The 20897-nt window shown below is 43.4% G+C and overlaps 2 protein-coding genes and 1 non-coding gene across 3 annotated transcripts in view; 2 read left to right on the forward strand and 1 right to left on the reverse strand.

Annotated features, from left to right (window-relative positions):
- Window positions 1-9736, reverse strand: part of LOC121558541 (ladderlectin) — a 32795-nt gene extending 23059 nt beyond the window's left edge. Inside the window, exon 1 of the mRNA XM_041871908.2 lies at window positions 9669-9736. The gene's annotated coding sequence lies outside the window, so the exon portion shown is untranslated. The remainder of the gene's footprint in view (window positions 1-9668) is intronic.
- Window positions 962-16157, forward strand: LOC121558540 (equistatin-like). Its single transcript, XM_045216586.1, has 5 exons — window positions 962-1048; window positions 14792-14855; window positions 15557-15688; window positions 15834-15922; window positions 16021-16157. The coding sequence occupies exons 2-5, from the start codon at window positions 14804-14806 to the stop codon at window positions 16030-16032; spliced, it is 285 nt and encodes a 94-aa protein (XP_045072521.1). The 5' UTR covers window positions 962-1048; window positions 14792-14803; the 3' UTR covers window positions 16033-16157.
- Window positions 16158-16487: 330 nt separating this feature from the next.
- trnag-ucc lies at window positions 16488-16560 on the forward strand. Its single transcript has one exon. It is a non-coding gene; the product is annotated as a tRNA-Gly (tRNA).
- The last annotated feature ends 4337 nt before the right edge of the window (window positions 16561-20897 follow it).

Raw genomic sequence — 20897 nt, forward strand, 5'->3', positions numbered from 1 at the left:
GGAAACAGAAGGCTAAATCACCCTCTCCTCTCCTCTCCTCTCCTCTCCTCTCCTCTCCCTCCTCTCCTCTCCTCTCCTCTCCTCTCCTCTCCTCTCCTATTTTTGCATTTTCAACGGTCTTAAGGGTGCTGGAAATTATTGTCTTGTAAATGCAAAGACCACGACACGCTGGGAAAAAAACCAAGTAGATTCTTTAAATTGATTGTAAAATGAGGTTACAAACAGCAACAGAAGACAGTGTAATACATGTGCTCAATTACATGGTTAGCGTTCCAAATCACACCCTCCTCTCTTTATAGTGCACTACTTTTGACCACAGTCATATGGGCCCTGTTCAAAGGTAGTGCACTATATCATAGGGGATAGGGAGCCATTTGGGACATACCTTGGTAGGCCCCTAAGGGGTGAAGTGGCCCATCTCTGATGCAGTGGTTTGGGGTGAATACAGTTCAGAAACGAACTAACAGACAGACAGCAGGGGTTGGCAGTTAATTCAAATTGAAGACAGTTAATTCAAATGAAAGTTTAAAATTCCAGCGCTAGCTAGCTAAAGTTATACTGAATCTAAAGTCTATCTGGTGACATCACAATGATGATGAAACGTTTTCCTACTCATTATTTGACTCCTTCTGAAATGTCATCGTGTTTCCAAGCCACTATAATGCCCTTTAGACTAAGTCTTCATCAGCACCAATTAGGTAGAATTAAGTAAAACATTCAGTTAGACACCAGTGCTCAAGATAATCTCCACAACCATATTGTGACCCAACATGTGTTACAAAAGTAGCTCCATTTTTAAATATAAATGACTACCTTCACTTTGAATTGAACCCAACCCTGTCAAACAGGTAGCTATCGGACAGGTCCAGCAGGTGTTGGGCTGGACAGAAAGAGAGAGAGGGAGGGGTCTGACTGGACTGGTCCTTAAAAGGGAGAGGAGGGAGAGGTAGAACTCAACTCACAGAAAGGACAGAGAGAGAGAGAGAGACCCAGTGAAGACCTTTGAAGATCTCTGAAGAAGTGAAGCTACAACTGAAGATTTGTGAAGGTGAGATCTTAACATCTGTGCATTTAAAACTGTATCTGTCTGCATCCCAAATAGCACCCTTTTCCTTTTGTAGTGTGCTTCTTTTGACCAGGGCCCATATTACCTTTGTGGCCGTGGGCTATTCCCTATGTAGTGTACTGGGGACCCTGGTCAAAGGTAGTGCACTACATAGGGAATAAGGTAACATTTGGAAAGCATACATATTCCTTTGTACTAGGTTAATCTATTGTATGTGGTGGAAGATGATACCAGGTATTCCTTAGCCCTTCATTGGTAAAATCTAATGTGATAGTACCTCTGATAAGTGGAATGGCTGAGGGTACTTGAGGAAAGGTTAGGGGAACACTGCACTGCATTTCAGTCATTTAGCAGACGCTCTTATCCAGAGCGACTTACAGTTAGTTAGTGCATACATTTTTAATACTGGCCCCCCGTGGGAATCGAACCCACAACCCTGGCATTGCAAGCGCCATGTTCTACCAACTGAGCTACAGGAGGCCCTACACTCTGAAGTATTCACTGAATTGGTCTTGACTGATTCTCTCTCTCACTCTCTTTGTCTGTTTGTGTGTCTCTCCCTCTCTCAGGAGACTATCACCATGGCCATGTTGACCATTCTTCTGCTTCTCAGCGCTGCCTTTGCTTTGGGAGACGCAAGTACGAGAATCCACCTCAAACTTTACATTAATCATTCTTTCTGTATTTTAAATGTAGCAGAGGTGTGTGTTGACTGATATAAAAATAATATTGAGTAATTATTTATGATGCAAGGTGATTTGTCAGTCTCTCCTTTAAAGTCGGTAGTCTTCTCCTTACAGATGTACGAGGACCATACTTCACGTTTATCAAGACAGCAAGGACATGGGCAGAAGCACAGGTACTGTATCATGCTTACCCTCTACTGTGAATTTAAAGGGTGAAGTTCAATTAAAATCAACTCGCTTTCTTGAATTGACGTTAACGTGAAGATGATTTGGCTTCTTTTTTTTTACAGGCACTGCATGCCTCATGTAAATTACTGAACCTCCCCTTTAAGTTATTGTTTAATTGGGATATTCTATAAGTTTGGAATATTTATTTCATGTGTGGAGTCAGGACACCTGTATAATGGAACCCAAAGGACACGGGTCAAGACAGAGATAAACTAACACCTCTAAGAGCCTGTTGAAAAGAGCATTAGTTGCGACGGACAATATTTGATAGTGTGAGTCCAGAAAACAAATTCTCACAAAGACTGGACAACTTGACTAATACTTACATTATGAAACGCTTTTGTCCCTCTCTGCTGCTTTCTCTAGCGGCATTGTATTTCCCTTGGAGGAAACCTGCCATCTGTGCATAGCTCTGAGGATGCGCAATTTCTACAGGGGGTGGTGTTTTCCGAGACTGGCGAATTCACTCCTACCTGGATTGGAGGGTTTGAAGATCCTAAAGAAATACTGGAAGAGGTACCCAATTATCATACTTGAGTCACAGCTAAGATACCTTAATAGAAAATGACTCAAGTGAAAGTCACCCAGTAAAATTCTACACATGGTAGGATTAAAAGTAACCAAAACAGGGGTTTTCCAAACCTTCATCGAGTTTTTGGCCAGAGGGAGGGAGTTTTCTTGTTCCCCACGTCTCCGCGAATCTGTGTTTGAAACTGTTGAAGATGTCATCGGGTATAACTTTTTAGCTTCCTATTTTTTTCTACAAAATGTAGAAATACGCTGTTTTCACACATGTTGACATATGTACCATGTAGAAATTCAGAATTTGTGTTTAGTGAGTCCGCCAGCTCAGAAGCCGTAGGAATGACGGCGCATTCTCTTGATACAGTCGCTAGTGAACGTCTACACACCCCTTGCACAGTCTTCACATTTTGCTGCCTTAAATTTAAATCTAAAAAGAGATTACATTGGATTTCTTTCCTACCCATCTACATGATCAAATTTAAATAAATATTATACAACATTTTCAAAATCAATCATTTATATATATTTTTCATTGATTGCATGTCTTCACACACCTGAGTTAATACTTAATGGAAGCACATATTGTAGGATAGATCAGTATTTACTAACACACGGGGTATAGTGGGCTAGTATTGTAGGATAGATAGATCAGTATCCACTAACACAGTGGGCTTTCTTTCATTCTGAGACCTCACTACTTCCCCACAGGGCAGGCTATGGTTCTGGAGTGATGGTTCCGAGTTTGATTACCAGAACTGGAGTCAAGGAGAGCCCAATAACAGTGGTGGCAGAGAGCCATGTATTATGATGAACTCTGGAGGTACAGTAAGCCCACTATCATTCACTATCCAGTCATCAAATTAAACTTTATTCACAGCCCACTTCAACAAATAAGTCTGATACACACACTACATCTGAGTTAATTTCTGTTCCGTGTTTCCTCTCAAGGTGGAGAAGGCTGGAACGATCTAGCATGTGGAAACAGATTGCCCTCGGTGTGCTTGGGCGGAGAATAGAGATCCTGGTTCGAATCCAGGCTCTGTCGTAGCCGGCTGTGACTGGGAGACCCATGAGGCGGCGCACAATTGGCCCAGCGTCGTCCAGGGTAGGGGAGGGAATGGCCGGCAGGGATGTAGCTCAGTTGATAGAGCATGGCGTTTGCAACGCCAGGGTTGTGGGTTCGATTCCCACAGGGGGGCCAGTATAAAAAATATGTAAGTCGCTCTGGATAAGAGCGTCTGCTAAATGACTAAAATGTAATGTAAAATGTGCTTAACCCGTTAAATCAGCAAAACATCACCTGAAACCCAAAATGCTACTCCATACTGTCAGCATCCTAACTGAAAACTTGTTATGGTAAAGTCAAATACTTTGTGGAGATTATTTGTTGCTGTAAAATGAGTATTAGTTATTTGTTGGTCATAAATGTTGAGTAATGATTTTGTGGTTTGTTGTCAATAAAACAGGTGTACACATTATTTTGTCTCATGAGTTGTTTTTAAACTGCCATAATTGTCCAATCCTTTAATTGTCCAATCCTTTGAGAGAATAAATGTATTTTATAACCCAAAAGGTTTTATTACTCCACAAACAACATGAATGTTAACCTCTATGGGATCGGTTTCCCTTATGCGGGACGGTTGAGCTAACGTGCGCTAATGTGATTAGCATGACTGTTATAAGTAACAGCAAACATTCCAGGACATAGACATGTCTTATATGGGCAGAAAGCTTACATTCTTGTTAATCTAACTGCACTGTCCAATTTACAGCAGCTATTACAGTGAAAAAATACCATGCTATTGTTTGAGGAGAGTGCACAACAACAAAACTTATCACGGCAACTGGTTTGATACATTCACCTCTGAAGGTAAATAATGTACTTACATTCAGTTATCTTGCTCTGATTTGTCATCCTAAGGGTCCTTGAGATAAAATGTAGCATAGTTTTGTTTGATAAAATCAATTTTTATATTCAAATATAGGAACTGGCTTCTACAGTTTGAACCCCTGCTGTCTCTGGCTCCAAACCCACCCCCGCCCGGCCATCTAGATGTGTGAAAGTTAGTGTATAAGCTAATGATCCATCATGTATGACATTCCTGGGAGTGTGTAAACTTATATTTTGTATTACCATATCATTTATGTATGTTCTCTATAGGTATGTACTTGAAAATTTATCAATTGACCAATTCGGCAGACTTTATACAAAATAGTCCAGTATTGCAAAGCTTCACTGGATCAATCTGAAACTTTGCACACACACTGCCGCCATCTAGTGGCCAAAATCTAAATAGCGCCTAAAGTGCAATAATATATTGATCGAACAAAATGTTTGTATTATCTTTTATCAGATCAAATGTGTTATATTCTCCTACATTAATTTCACATTCCCACAAACTTCAAAGTATTTCCTTTTAATTGGTATCAAGAATATGCATATGCTTGCTTCATGTCCTGAGCTACAGGCAGTTAGATTTGGGTATGTCATTTTAGGCGAAAATTGAAAAAAAGTGTCCGATCCTTAACAAGGAGGCGCGCTCAATAGGCTAAAGTAAATTGAATTGAACTTGCCAAAATTATATAATTACTCCTGTCTATCAGGGATTAATGAAAGTCGGGACAATCATTTTAATATTATGCATTTATTTCGGCTCCGTGCCCAGAAATGCCGATGTCCGGAGCAAGGGATCCCAATTTCAAACTCTCCCAAAAAGTTTTTAAAAGTCTTAAACTGGCAAATATTGAATTTTAACTGGAAAGGGATCTTATGTTCAGTTGAAGTCGGAAGTTTTCAGACACCTTAGCCAAATACATTTAAACTCAGTTTTTCACAATTCCTGACATTTAATCCTAGTAAAAATTCCCTGTCTTAGGTCAGTTAGGATCACCACTTTAATTTAAGAATGTGAAATGTCAGAATAATAGTAGAGAGAATGATTTATTTCAGCTTTTATTTATTTCATCACATTCCCAGTGGGTCAGAAGTTTACATACACTCAATTTGTATTTGGTAGCATTGTCTTTAAATTGTTTAACTTGGGTCAAATGTTTAGGGTAGCCTTCCACAAGCTTCCCACAATAAGTTGGGTGAATTTTGGCCCATTCCTCCTGACAGAGCTGGTGTAACTGAGTCAGGTTTGTAGGCCTCATTGCTCGCACACTCTTTTTCAGTTCTGCCCAAACATTTTCTATAGGATTGAGGTCAGGGCTTTGTGATGGCCACTCCAGTACCTTGACTTTGTTGTCCTTAAGACATTTTGCCACAACTTTGGAAGTATGCTTGGGGGTCATTGTCCATTTGGAAAAGCCATTTGCGACAAGCTTTAACTTCCTGACTGATGTCTTGAGATGTTGCTTCAATATATCCACATAATTTTCCTTCCTCATGATGCCATCTATTTTGTGAAGTGCACCAGTCCCTCCTGCTGCAAAGCACCCCCACAGCATGATGCTGCCACCCCCATGCTTCACGGTTGGGATGGTGTTCTTCGGCTTGCAAGCAACCCCCTTTTTCCTCCAAACATAACGATGGTCATTATGGCCAAACAGTTCTATTTTTGTTTCATCAGACCAGAGGACATTTCTCAAAAAAGTACGATCTATTTCCACATGTGCAGTTGCAAACCATAGTCTGGCTTTTTTATGGCAGTTTTGGAGCAGTGGCGTCTTCCTTGCTGAGGGGCCTTTCGGGTTATGTCGATATAGGACTTGTTTTACTGTGGATATAGATACTTTTGTATCTGTTTCCTCCAGCATCTTCACAAGGTCCTTTGCGGTTGTTCTGGGATTGATTTGCACTTTTTGCACCAAAGTACGTTAATCTCTAGGAGACAGAACGCGTCTCCTTCCTGAGCGGTATGACGGTTGCGTGGTCCCATGGTGTTTATACTTGCGTACTATTGTTTGTACAGATGAACGTGGTACCTTCAGGCGTTTGGAAATTGATCCCAAGGATGAACCAGACTTATGGAGGTCTACAATTCTTTTTCTGAGGTCTTGGCTGATTTCTTCTGATTTTCCCATGATTTCAAGCAAATAGGCACTGAGTTTGAAGGTTGCCCTTGAAATACATCCACAGGTAAACAATAACATCTAATTTAAGTGCTATTCAAAGTAGCAATGTAGTTTGTTGCTTTATGACTAAAACCTAACGAAAATAAACATTCAAATCCGATCTTAAATCAGGGAAATGTAGTTGACAGTTTCTGGTTGCGACCTTGGTGATTTCCAAATGATTTGTTCAGATCTATCAAAAGTATTAAACTTCCCAGACCATGAGTGGCCTTGTTTAACTACTGATTTTAATTAACCTTTATTTTATCAGGGAGTCCTGAGACCAAGGTCTCTTATGTGAGGACATGAAGGGGTTCTTATGGTGTAACTGATCCTGCGCCATTTAGGATTTTAGACTAATGACCAAATAGCCTGACATTTTTTAGGAATCAGTTTCAGAAAGATTCTTTAAAGTCAGAAACTAAAGATATTTCAATCAGAATGTCCCAGTAATACTTTTTGGGAGCGTTTGGAATTGGGATACCTTGCTCCAGACAGCGCCGACATGCAAATAAGTAATATTTTAAAGAATTCCAACAGCAAATATTTTCCCTACATGTAATATAAAATGAAAATCATTTTACACACAACCACTAAAAAAAAAATGAAGTGTTCCTAACGGACAAGGATTGTCCAAACTGTCATGATTCTGAGGCAGGAGTAATTATTTAATTGTCAAGTTCAATTCACTTTAGGGGAAGCTTATCTCTGGAGCGTGCCTCCTTGTTAACATTCATGTTTAATAACCCATGAGACAAAGTAACGTGTACACCAGTTTTAGTGACAAACCACAAAATCATTACTCAACATTTATGACCAACAAATAACTAATACTCATTTTACAGCAACAAATAATCTCCACAAAGTATTTGACTTTACCATAACAAGTTTTCAGTTAGGATGCTGACAGTATAGAGTAGCATTTTGGGTTTCAGGTGATGTTTTGCTGATTTAACTGGTTCTCCGGGAGCACACAGAGGGCAATACGTTTCCACATTCTAGATCGTTCCAGCCGTGTTCACCTTCAGAGGAAACACGGGACAGAAATTAAACACAACAGAATATAGTGTGAGATTTGTTAAATGGACTATGAATAAAGTTGAACGTGATAGTGGGCTTACTGTACCTCCAAAGTTCATCACAATACATGGCTCTCTGCCACCATTGTTGTTGGGCTCTCCTTGATTCCAGTTCTGGTAATCAAAGTTAGCTCCATCACTCCATAACCATAGCCTGTCCTGTGGGGAAGTAGTGAGGTCTCAGAATGAAAGAAATCCCACTGTGTTAATGGATACTGATCCATCTACACCCTTAGAAAATGGGTTTCCAAAAGGGCTCCGTGGCTGTCCCCTTAGCAGAACCCTTTATGGATCCAGGTAGAACACGGCTTAGAGGCTTTCCCTCGGTGGAAAAGTGTTATTCAAAGGGTTCTCCTATGGGGACAGCCGAAGAACCGTTTTTGGTTCTAGACACTATACCCAGTGTGTTAGTGAATACTGATCTTTCCTACAATACTACCCCACTATAACCCAGCATGTGTTCATGGACACTGCAGTGGCATCAATCAATAACTCCAAACCAAACTTACTGCAGTAGAGCACTTTTTACCAAAACAATGGATTGACCTAACAGTTGTGCAATGTTGGTCAAATCTAATTCAAAACATGTCACAGCTGAATGGACGCCAAAGCTGCTGCCATCAAGCTTGCGGAATCACTAAACACAAATACTGCATTTATAGATGGTACATGGAGTGTGCCCCTGGCTGTCCAGGAACTCTTATTGAAATGATCTTTTGCTACTTCAGTTAAGTTAAGATTCCACCACTTCCATGTAGTTAACACTATCTGCAGCTCAACATGTGAAAACGTCAGTATGTGTAGGTAATCCTGTCTATTGCTACTTTATTTATATTGCGTAGTTCAACTACATAAGTGTTGCTCTCCACTTTCTGGAGGACAAAGTTTTAAAATCAGTGGAATTAGAGTATGATAGCTAAGGATATGAGAAAACTCCTGTCTCCAGATTACATCTTCAAACTAAGGGCAACCATGGCATCCGTGATAGGGTGAAGCGTCAAGCAATGTATACGGTTAAGATATGTAGCTAGCTACATTTTCAGATATGACACGTTACTAATTTTGACAGTCGTTTTCATTTGAAGTTCAAGTGTACTGTTAGCTACCTAGCTAGCAGTGAACCTGGTTGGTTAGCTACCTGCAGATTCATGCATGGTAGTAACATCATGAGTTGGGATTATGGTTCATTGTTTAAATTAGCTACATGTTTTAAGACACTCCACATGTAACCATTTCAATAGACCGTCACTGCGACAGCTGAATAATTTACAAAGGCGCAACACCCGTTGAATATGGCCTGTAAAAGTAAATGTCTGAAAAAAAAGTGTAAATTGTTGGCAGCACCATAGTTGCAGTCACCAACGCTCTGGATAACATGAAAACAGCAGAATGTTACTGGGTGACTGTCACTTGGATCATTTTCTATTAAGGCATTGTCGTGCTGACTTAAGTATGATAACTGGGTACCTTTCCCACCAGTCCCGGAAGAGTATCAAATCCTCCAAGCCAGGTAGCAGTGAAACTGCCAGTCTTGGAAGACACCACATCCTGTAGAAATGTATTATCCTCAGAGCTATGCACAGACGCCAGGTTTGCTCCAAGGGAAATACAATACCGCTAGAGAAAGCAGTAGAAAGGGACAAACGCATTTCATAATGATTAAAAGGGAAGTTCAGTATTTTACATGAGGCATGTGTTGCCACTATAGAAAATATAACTTCTAAGGTAATGTCAAAGAAAATAGTTGATTTCAATTGAACATTATTTTGCTTAATTCACAGTAGATAGTAAGCATGATACCTCTGCTTCAGGCCAGGTCCTTGCAGTCTTGACAAACATGAAGCAGCGTGATGCATAGTCAGTCCAACCGCGGGGACACAAGCGGTTTCCTGATGAAACTGTAAAGAGAAGTTGCAGCCGGCTTTAAAGGCTAGTCGAGACATATCTACAATATTATTAGTATATCAGTCAGTCACCTCTGCTACAACAAAACAAATACAGAATGAATCATGTAAAGTGGACTGTTACTTGCGTCTCCCAGAGCAAAGGCAGCACTGAGAAGCAGAAGAACGGTCAACATGGCCATGGTGAGTCTCCTGAGACAGACAAAGAGAAACCATCAAGACAAATTCAGTGAGTCCATCAGAGTGTAGGGGAGTGCAGTGTTCCCCTAACCTCACCAAGTACCCCAGCCATTCCACTTATCAGATGTATTCCAGGACTACCTAATCAGAGCAGATTCAACTAATGAAGGGCTAAGGAATACCAGATATTGTCATCCCCATACAGTAGATCACCACAGGAATATGTCTGCTTTCCAAAATGGCACCCTATTCCCTATGCAGTGAGGATAATTTCTGGGGGGGTATTTCTCTCCACACATACAGAAGTAATTAAGGCCTGGTTCACAAATTGAGGAATTCCCTGCAGCTATGTTATTGTCACTACGACGCATCTGTCAGAATGCAGGAACTATGGTTGAAGACAAACTTCAATATGGTTGTTTTATAATTATCCAACTAAAAATAAAGGCACAGTACAAACGGCCGGCAGGTAAGGCCTTGATAGCTGTTGTGTTCCTGGAGGGAATACACCACATTAACATACATGATTGACCAGTGCCATAACTAATAACAGCAGTATCTCAAGTAGGCTACGACAGCCCAACATTATACCTTTTAATTAACTAATGAAGCAAGGTTTAAGGGCATTCCATAGCAACAGTTTGCGAGATGACGAATGGTTCAATGAGGTACCTGCTAGCAGCATATGTCCCACCTCTGAAGCTACATCCATAATCCGCTAGATGGTTCTGATAGCGACGCAAACTGATCTAACCAGTGATTAATAAATCATTAAATCTAGTTCAGCCACAACCTCTGGCTTCATACATGTTTCCTCCACTTCCAGTCTGGGGCAGTACGGTGCCCATTTTGCGAGGCAGATTATCTAGACAGACAGACGTGCACACAAATTGATCACAACATGACATCCATTTTAGACTGTTTTGGGGGAGGGGTGAAATGTAAATTCCAGATTTCATAGTTTCTTGTTCACCAGGTATCTTCCTCTACATACAGTCACTCTACTTACATTCAGTAATCTTGCTCTGATTTGTCATCCTAATGGGACCTTGAGATAAAATGTAGCATTGTTTTGTTTGATAAAATCAATTTTTATATTAAAATGTAGGAACTGGGTTCTACAGTTTGAACCCCTGCTGTCTCTGGCTCCACACCCACCCCGCCCGGCCATCTAGATGTGTGAAAGTTAGTGTATAAGCTAATTATCCATCATGTATGACAATCCTGGAAGTGTGTAAACTTACATTTTGTATTACCATATAATTTTTGTATGTTCTCTATAGTTATGTACTTGAAAATGTATCAATCGACCAATTTGGCACATTTGGGCAGACTTGAAACAAAATAGTCCAGTACTGCAACGCTTCACTGGCTCAATCTGAAACGTTGCACACACACTGCTGCCATCTAGCGGCCAACATCTAAATTACGCCTAAACTGCAATATTATATTGTGGCCTTTCTCGTACATTTCAAAGATGGAAAACACATGTTTTTTTGTTTGTATTATCTTTTACCAGATCTAATGTGTTATATTCTTCTACATTCATTTCACATTTCCACAAACTGTTTCCTTTCAAATGGTATCAAAGATATGCATATCCTTGCTCCAGGTCCTGAGCTAGAGGCAGTTAGATTTGGTTATGTTATTTTAGGTGAAAATTGAAAAAAAGGGTCCCATCCTTAAGAGGTTAACTGTACCCACATGTACATGTTACCTCCATTACCTCGACCAACCTGTGCCCGGCACATTGACTCTACCGGTACCCCCCCTGTATATAGCCTCCCTACTGTTATTTTATTTTAAAATTTGGTGCCCACCACAACCCTAGGAAGGAATATCAATATTTTAAATTAACCCTTTAAATTAACTCTTTCAGACAACAAGTACCATCTTACACAAAAAACCTTACAAGATAGGGTACATGCCAAATGGTACTCTTTTCACTATTCCCTATATAGTGCACTACTTTTGACCAGACACCTATGGACAGATTATTATGATATTTATGGTATTTTCTGTGCTTTGCACAATTCTTGCACTAGTAAAATGTGACACTAAGTATCTTCTTACACTAGAAATCTTCTTCCACAACATTAGACTAGATGAGGTCAGAGGTCACTACAGCAGCCTGAATTTAGAAGATGGACGTGATAGTAGACTGGTCAGGTTATCAAGGGGGCCTGCTTTAGACTCCAATACTGTGTCCCAAATGAAACCCTTTTCCAGTGCACTACTTTTGACTTTAGTGCATTTATATATAATGCTATTTGGAGAAAAAAAACTAGCAAAAATGAACCTACCCATACCCTCAATGTTCAGGTCCAACTCTACCCATACCCTCAATGTTCAGGTCCTACACTACCCAGACCCTCAATGTTCAGGTTCTACTCTACCCATACCCTCAATGTTCAGGTCCTACACTACCCAGACCCTCAATGTTCAGGTTCTACTCTACCCATACCCTCAATGTTCAGGTCCTACTCTACCCAGACCCTCAATGTTCAGGTCCTACTCTACCCAGACCCTCAATGTTCAGGTCCTACACTACCCATACCCTCAATGTTCAGGTCCTACACTACCCAGACCCTCAATGTTCAGGTCCTACACTACCCATACCCTCAATGTTCAGGTCCTACACTACCCAGACCCGATTGCTTCTGACCCAAAGTTTGGGAACCACTGTAGTAACCTCTCTCTGTTTTGGTTCCTCTCCTCTCTCTCTCTCTCTCTCTCTCTCTCTCAGCTTCACCACTGAGTGCCACCTCACTGTCTCAATAGCGTACTCTCTGTAAAGCAACGTTATTATGAGAAGTTAGTAGCCTATTCTCTTGCTCCTGTTGAGGTAACAATCAATCAATCAATCAATCAATTTTATTTTATATAGCCCTTCGTACATCAGCTAATATCTCGAAGTGCTGTACAGAAACCCAGCCTAAAACCCCAAACAGCTAGTAATGCAGGTGTAGAAGCACGGTGGCTAGGAAAAACTCCCTAGAAAGGCCAAAACCTAGGAAGAAACCTAGAGAGGAACCAGGCTATGAGGGGTGGCCAGTCCTCTTCTGGCTGTGCCGGGTGGAGATTATAACAGAACCATGCCAAGATTTTCAAAAATGTTCATAAGTGACAAGCATGGTCAAATAATAATCAGGAATAAATCTCAGTTGGCTTTTCATAGCCGATCATTAAGAGTTGAAAACAGCAGGTCTGGGACAGGTAGGGGTTCCATAACCGCAGGCAGAACAGTTGAAACTGGAATAGCAGCAAGGCCAGGCGGACTGGGGACAGCAAGGAGTCAACACGGCCGGTAGTCCCGACGTATGGTCCTAGGGCTCAGGTCTCTCAGTTGGCTTACTCTACCCAGACCCTCAATGTTCAGTAACATTAGCTTCTTACGTCATCCTTCTAGCTGGCTAAGTAATTCTACCCGTAGTAAACTAAAATCCACTCCATGGTGAAGGAAGTTCATGATGAACTCCACTACCGACTTTTTGCTTTTTTCTGTTTGTCAAATATGGCAACGTAGTGCAAATGCGCATGTGTCAATTGAATCTCCGATGACGTGGGCCTAGGTCTCGAAAACACTCATTGTCCAATCAAATCACACAATCTACAGAGGGTGTGTCGACCAACAACATTTCACAGATCATTTCAGGTTCAAATAAACACTAAATCTGGCATATAACGTTGTTGACTTGGCACATTTTCTGTCCAGATACTGAGCAATAACGAGACAGAGAGAAATCATTTTATAACCTAGGTTTCATTTATAAACCTCATCGGAGATTAAATTGACACAGTTGCCATCTTCGTGACACTGAAATGAGCAAAAAGTCGGTGGTTGTATTTGATTAATGTTTATTGAAAAAGTATGGATGTCACACCTGCTCCAGCGCTTGACGTCGTCGGTCTACTAACCACCCTGTCCTGGCAACCATCATTACACACACCTGGACCTCATCATCACCTTGATTACTCTCCCTTCATATAGCCCTCAGTATCCTCAGTCAACAGGCAGTGTTGGTTTTGTTCAGCTACATGATTTATATGATTAAACTCACCGTCTGCGTCCTGACTCCCGGTGTTACAATGGATTTCAGCAAACAAAGAAAGGCAAGTAACTAGAGAGGACAAACATGGATACAAGGTAGGCGTTTCATGATGAAACAGTTTTGAAGTAATGACCTTGGGTGAATCGACGTAGTCGGATCTAGATTCCACAAAGCCTGGTCTCTGCTCGACTCCGTAGGTGGAGTTCATTATAAACTTCCTTCACCGTGGAGTTTAGTCTGCTATACTAACCAGAGCCCTTCAACGTTACGGCAATAGAAGTCTCTTCCAGCACCTAGCCACCTGACTGACACATCTATAAGCGACTACCAGTTGTCCACTCGTTCTCTGAGTCTTTTTCATGTTCTTTGCGTTATGTCTGTAGACACGGCAGGAGTCACGGGACGGTTTCAAAATGGCCTATTGTCCGTCATCTCGCAGACACACTGTCAGCAGCGTCTCTAGTTTTGCTTACCTCTCTAGTGAGCCAACTCCGAGCTGGGGTAGTTCGTTTCCACGAGAGGGCAGAGTTAGAGTGGTGAATGGTGGTTCGAGAGAGTGGTGAGTATGCTGCTAAAAGTCACATCCGTGCAACAAATCTGGGGGGACTCAAACGAACATGACGAACAAACCACTGTTCATGATTCAACTTGTCAGTCAGATCAAAGCTCAGAATGCTTAAATTCTTGATCAACGATGGGAGCAATATTTAGATGTTGACCCATAATAGATTTTCTTTATTTTGGTCCGGACCTCTGTGTACTCAGATGTAGTTATGGCCATGAACCCATTAATCTACTCCATTGTCCTGTTCTTCCAGAAATACAGAAGCTCCTCTCCTCTCCTAGCAACACAACCTCCCCTTCAGCCTTAAGACATTGACCTTTCACCCCACCTTCAATAGAATGAAGACCCTAACACAGGGTTTCCTTAACCCCCCCCCCAGCCATTCCACTAATTTGAAGTATTACTGTACAATCACAGCTGATTCTAATGCTTAACTAATCTCTCTCTCAGGAGACTATCACCATGGTGACATTGACCATCATTCTGCTTGTCAGCACGGCTTTTGCTTTGGGAGGTAAGTGAGACATCCCTCAGACTTACTCACCAAGACATTTTATAAATTGTTTAAACATTGCTGGGAGCTTATCTGTCTTGTTTTTGCATATCTCACTCTACCTGAGAGTCGGGTCACAGCTATGGTCAGCCATTATCAACGGCAACCCTGGAGCAATTAGGGTTAAGTGCCTTGCTCAAGGGCACATAGACAGATATTTCAACTTGTCAGCTCAGGGATTCGAACTAGCAACCTTTCGGTTACTGGCCAAATGCCACTCTTCTAGTTCCAGAGATGTATATTGGTGTCTAGATGCTGGAGTGTTGAGGTATTCTGATATGAAAGGTTTGGTCCTTCAACTGGATGGATGCATGATTGGATTGTCAACCAACTACCAGGAAATAACACTGATATAATTTACCCCACTTTTACAGTCTTAGTTTCATCAGCTGTTGTACAATATGATGCAAAACTGAATTTTGACTGCACTGGGACTTTAAACAAGTAGCAGAATTTCAATATTTAGCCAGGAAGTCCCTTGAGACTGGTATCTGTTTTTGGAGGGAAACCTAGGTTACATCTACTCCGTATAGTAAGCTGCTTTTGACCAGGACCCATAGGGGAATAGGGTGCAATTTGGGACGCACCCCAAGCTTCCAGAATGCATGTCCAGCAATGTTATGTAATGTCCACATTACAATGTGTGTTACCTGTGTATCCAGATTGTACGATACGACCCAAGACCCCCTGTGAGCGTGCTAGAGATGCCATGAAAAACAGGCCGCCTACAGCCTACATCCCAACTTGTGACTGCAAGGGACAATACACCCCTGAGCAATGTTGGGGATCTACAGGTTACCACTCTCTCACACACAAACACACACACACTAAATTCTCCAAGTCATTTAAAGGTGACAATTCATTTTGTGTTACAGTAACGCTTGTAATTATGTCAATATTGTATACGCAACAGGTTTTTAACATGTCCATTTCTGGTAGGTTCCTGTTGGTGTGTGACCTGTAATGGACAGAAGATCAAGGGTACTGAGACTCCACCAGGCACTGCTCCCATCAAATGTGCCACCCTGGTAAACACACACATTCTCTCTCATTCACTGAATGTTAATTATTTGCTGGTGGTTCTGCATGTTTTTAATGTTTATGTTGTTTTTTTGTCTAATTGTAGATTTGCTCGTAGATGAAAGGCGTTGGAATGAAGACGTTAAAAATACTTTGACAGTTTCTTTACTGTCCTACAGGAACTGCTTCCCATTCCATACAAATAAATAAATGAAGAAATCCTGAGAGAATTTAAACTTTTAATGATTGGCTTTATTTATTGTTGGTTTGATATGCTGTACAATTTATATGAACCGGTCCATTTCTGGGAAATGGAGGAAGGAATATCAGTCTTTTAAATGAACCCTTTACATTAACTTTATAAGACAACATATTTTTGGTACAACAAGTACCATCTTAAACCAGAAGCCTTACAAGATAGGATGGAAGCCAAATGGTTCTATTCCCTCTATAGTGCACTACTTTTGACCAGAGCCCTATGGCCAGATTATGGTATTTTTTGTGCTTTGCACAATTCTTGCACTAGTAAAATGTGACACTAAGTACCTTCTTACACTAGAAAACGTACACGATGTCATGTAGCTCAGTTGGTAGAGCATGGCGTTTCCAACGCCAGGGTTGTGGGTTCGATTCCCACGGGGAGCCAGTATGAAAATGTATGCACTCACTAACTGTAAGTCGCTCTAGAAAAGAGCATCTGCTAAAATGAAACGTCTTATTTTGTTTAAGTTCCTAACTTGATTGATAAGATTAGTACAGTTTTTCAGAGAGGACCTCACATTAGAGCCCTGCACGTGAATGAATTTTTAGCCCTACCCATGCCGTCGATGTTCAGGTCCAGCACTACCCAGACCCTCGATGTTCAGGTCCAGCACTACCCAGGCCCTCGATGTTCAGGTCCTACACTACCCAGGCCCGATTGCTTTTGCTGAAACCCCAAATAACTTCCTCCATTAGTAAGTCCATTAACTGCGCCGCTCCGTCTGTCACTCGGTCCCTGTGCATAGCTCACTCTGCATGCGTTCTGCATGGCTCTGAGTGGCTCTGAGTTTACATAACTTGGGCTGCTCTGCTCATGAAGAGACCAATTTGAAAGTTGCCCTGGATAAGAGCGTCTGCTAAATGACTTAAATGTAAAATTGTACGCTGATGATTCATGTATTCTTTTAAATCCACAACTTGAATCCCTCATAGAGGATCTAGATACATTTTCAAACCTCTCTGGATTACAACCAAATTATGATAAATGTACCATATTATGTATTGGATCACTAAAAAATATATAGTTTACCAATAAAATGGTCTGATGGTGATGTGGCTCTACTCTGAATACATATCCCAAATGAAATAAATGATCTCACTCCAATACATTGTAATAGAAAGTTAACAAAAATATATACGATCCTACTACCATGGAAAGGTAAATACCTGTCAATTTGTGGAAAAACTCACCCTGATTAACTCTTTATTATCCCAGTTTACCTATTTGCTTATGGTCTTGCCTACGCCTAGCGAACAGTTTTTATTATTTATTATGAGAAAAAAAGATTCCATTTTATTTGGAACGGCAAGCCAGACAAAATTAAACTAATACCAATAATGTTATTTATATGGGGATACAATCTTCCCAGCTCTGCAGATTTTGCCTGCGAAGAGACAATCATTCGATCATGTCACGGTCGTCGTAAAGGAGAGTAGACCAAGGCGCAGCGTGTGAAACGAACATGGCACTTTAATAATTAAAGCACGACAAAACAAGAAACACGACTAGTGAAGTCCACAGTAACACTGACTGTAAAGGAACAAAAACCCACAAACCAAGGTGAAACCACACAGTTTAAATATGGCTCCCAATCAGAGATAACGAGCCGACAGCTGACACTCGTTACCTCCGATTGGGAGTCATATGACTATATCAAGAACAACAAAACCAAACATAGAAATGAACAACTAGAATACCCAACATAGAAATACACCCAAATGAAATGAACAACCCTGGCTCAATAATCAGAGTCCCGGAGCCAGAACGTCACAGTACCCCCCCCCTAAAGGCGCGGACTGCGACCGCGCCTCACAACCCCACAATAGGGGGGGCTGGGTGGGTGTTGCTCCTCGGAGGCGGTTCCGGCTCCGGGCTTGACCACCACCCCACTATAGTCACTACCCGCTTTCATAGCCTCCTCCAAATGACCACCCTCCAACAAAACCCACCTGGATTAAGGGGCAGCACCGGACTCAGAGGCAGCACCGGACTAAGGGGTAGCACCGGGATAAGGGGCAGCACCAGGATAAGGGGCAGCACCAGGATAAGGGGCAGCACCAGGATAAGGGGCAGCACCAGGATAAGGGGCAGCACCGGGATAAGGGGCAGCACCGGGCTAAGGGGCAGCACCGGACTAAATGGCGGATCCTGGCTGGCTGGCTCTGGCGGATCCTGGCTGGCTGGCGGATCCTGGCTGGACGGCTCTGGCGGATCCTGGCTGGACGGCTCTGGCGGATCCTGGCTGGACGGCTCTGGCGGATCCTGGCTGGACGGCTCATGGCTGATCCTGGCTGGACGGCTCTGGCGGATCCTGGCTGGACGGCTCATGGCTGGCTGACGGATCTGGCTGCTCATGGCTGGCTGACGGATCTGGCTGCTCGCGGCTGGCTGACGGATCTGGCTGCTCGTGGCTGGCTGACGGATCTGGCTGCTCTGGCTGGCTGACGGATCTGGCTGCTCATGGCTGGCGGAAGGCTCTGGCTGATCCTGTCTGGCAGAAGGCTCTGGCTGATCCTGTCTGGCGGAAGGCTCTGGCTGATCCTGTCTGGCGGAAGGCTCTGGCTGATCCTGTCTGGCGGAAGGCTCTGGCTGATCCTGTCTGGCGGAAGGCTCTGGCTGATCCTGTCTGGCGGAAGGCTCTGGCTGCTCCTGTCTGGCGGAAGGCTCTGGCTGCTCCTGTCCGGCGGAAGGCTTCGGCTGCTCCTGTCTGGCGGAAGGCTCTAGCGGCTCCGGTCTGGCGGATGGCTCTGAAGGCTCATGGCAGACGGGCGGCTTTGCAGGCTCAGTACAGACGGGTGGCTTTGAATACTTAGTACAGACGGGCAGTTCATGCAGCGCTTGGCAGACGGACAGTTCAGACGGCGTTGGGCAGACGGGCAGTTCAGGCGCCGTTGGGCAGACGGGCAGTTCAAGCGCCGTTGGGCAGACGGGCAGTTCAGGCGCCGTTGGGCAGACGGCAGACTCTGGCCGGCTGAGACACACTGTAGGCCTGGTGCGTGGTGCAGGAACAGGCCGGGCTGGGCTGGTGACGCACCCCGTAGGCTTCGAGCGTGGAGCAGGAACCGGCCGGGCAGGGCTGTCGACGCACACCGTATGCCTGGTGCGAGTGGCCGGAACAGGCCGGGCTGGGCTGGCGACGCGCACCGTATCCCTGGTGCGAGTGGCCGGAACAGGCCGGGCCGGGCTGGCGAAGCGCACCGTATCCCTGGTGCGTGGAGCAGGAACAGGCCGGGCCGGGCTGGCGACGCGCACCGTATCCCTGGTGCGTGGAGCAGGAACAGGCCGGGCTGGGCTGGCGAAGCGCACCGTATCCCTGGTGCGTGGAGCAGGAACAGGCCGGGCTGGGCTGGCGACGCGCACCGTATCCCTGGTGCGAGTGGCCGGAACAGGCCGGGCCGGCCTGGCGAAGCGCACCGTATCCCTGGTGCGTGGAGCAGGAACAGGCCGGGCTGGGCTGGCGACGCGCACCGTATCCCTGGTGCGAGTGGCCGGAACAGGCCGGACCGGGCTGGCGACGCGCACCGTCCATTTGGTGCGAGGGGTCGTAACAGGCCGGACCGTACTGGGGACACACACCACTGGCTCTACCCCGGGAACTGGAACGGGCCGGACCGGACTGGAAATACACCCCAGTACCACTCGCCGTGCCTCTACATCTCCTTTCCCTACTTTACCCAGTAGCCCCCGTAACCTGGTGGCCTCTTGAATTCGCCCCTTCTCTGCCTCCGTCAGCCCCGTCGTCCATGCCCTGTGCCCCCCCCTAAAAAATTATTGGGGGTGCCTCACGTCATTCCGACGCTGCTCCCACATCCAGGCAGCCGATTCCTGAACACGCTGCTTGGTCTCGTTGTGGTGGGTTTTTCTGTCACGGTCGTCGTAAAGGAGAGTAGACCAAGGCGCAGCGTGTGAAACGAACATGGCACTTTAATAATTAAAGCATGACAAAACAAGAAACACGACTAGTGAAGTCCACAGTAACACTGACTGTAAAGGAACAAAAACCCACAAACCAAGGTGAAACCACACAGTTTAAATATGGCTCCCAATCAGAGATAACGAGCCGACAGCTGACTCGTTACCTCCGATTGGGAGTCATATGACTATATCAAGAACAACAAAACCAAACATAGAAATGAACAACTAGAATACCCAACATAGAAATACACCCAAATGAAATGAACAACCCTGGCTCAATAATCAGAGTCCCGGAGCCAGATCGTCACATATCATTTATTTTGGTACTGTCCATTTGTAGCTTGTTTTTGGTTACTCGTCCAGGAATGGCTAAAGATTTGCAATATTTACCTGGCTCTAACCCTGCAGATAGCACTACTGGGTGATCTGAAAAGTCATAGTCAATCGATCAATAATATATTACTTTTTAGAAAAAATGTTTATTTTAAATGAACAGTCTGTAGAAACAAATGAGAAAAGAAAGGTTCAGAACTTTTGTAAAACATCACAGTACATATATATGGTAAATAGAAATCCTATATGGATGGTTTGAAGATATAGATGGGTGGTGTTGTATGGAGCTGAAGGATGGGACTAACAACAAGTAATAACAACAAGATAACTAATGATGTAAGCATACTCTGTCCATAATAAGTACAGTGGGGAAAAAAAGTATTTAGTCAGCCACCAATTGTGCAAGTTCTCCCACTTTAAAAAGATGAGAGAGGCCTGTAATTTTCATCATAGGTACACGTCAACTATGACAG

Source organism: Coregonus clupeaformis, unplaced genomic scaffold (assembly GCF_020615455.1).
Source record: "Coregonus clupeaformis isolate EN_2021a unplaced genomic scaffold, ASM2061545v1 scaf0744, whole genome shotgun sequence".
Lineage (NCBI taxonomy): Eukaryota > Metazoa > Chordata > Actinopteri > Salmoniformes > Salmonidae > Coregonus > Coregonus clupeaformis.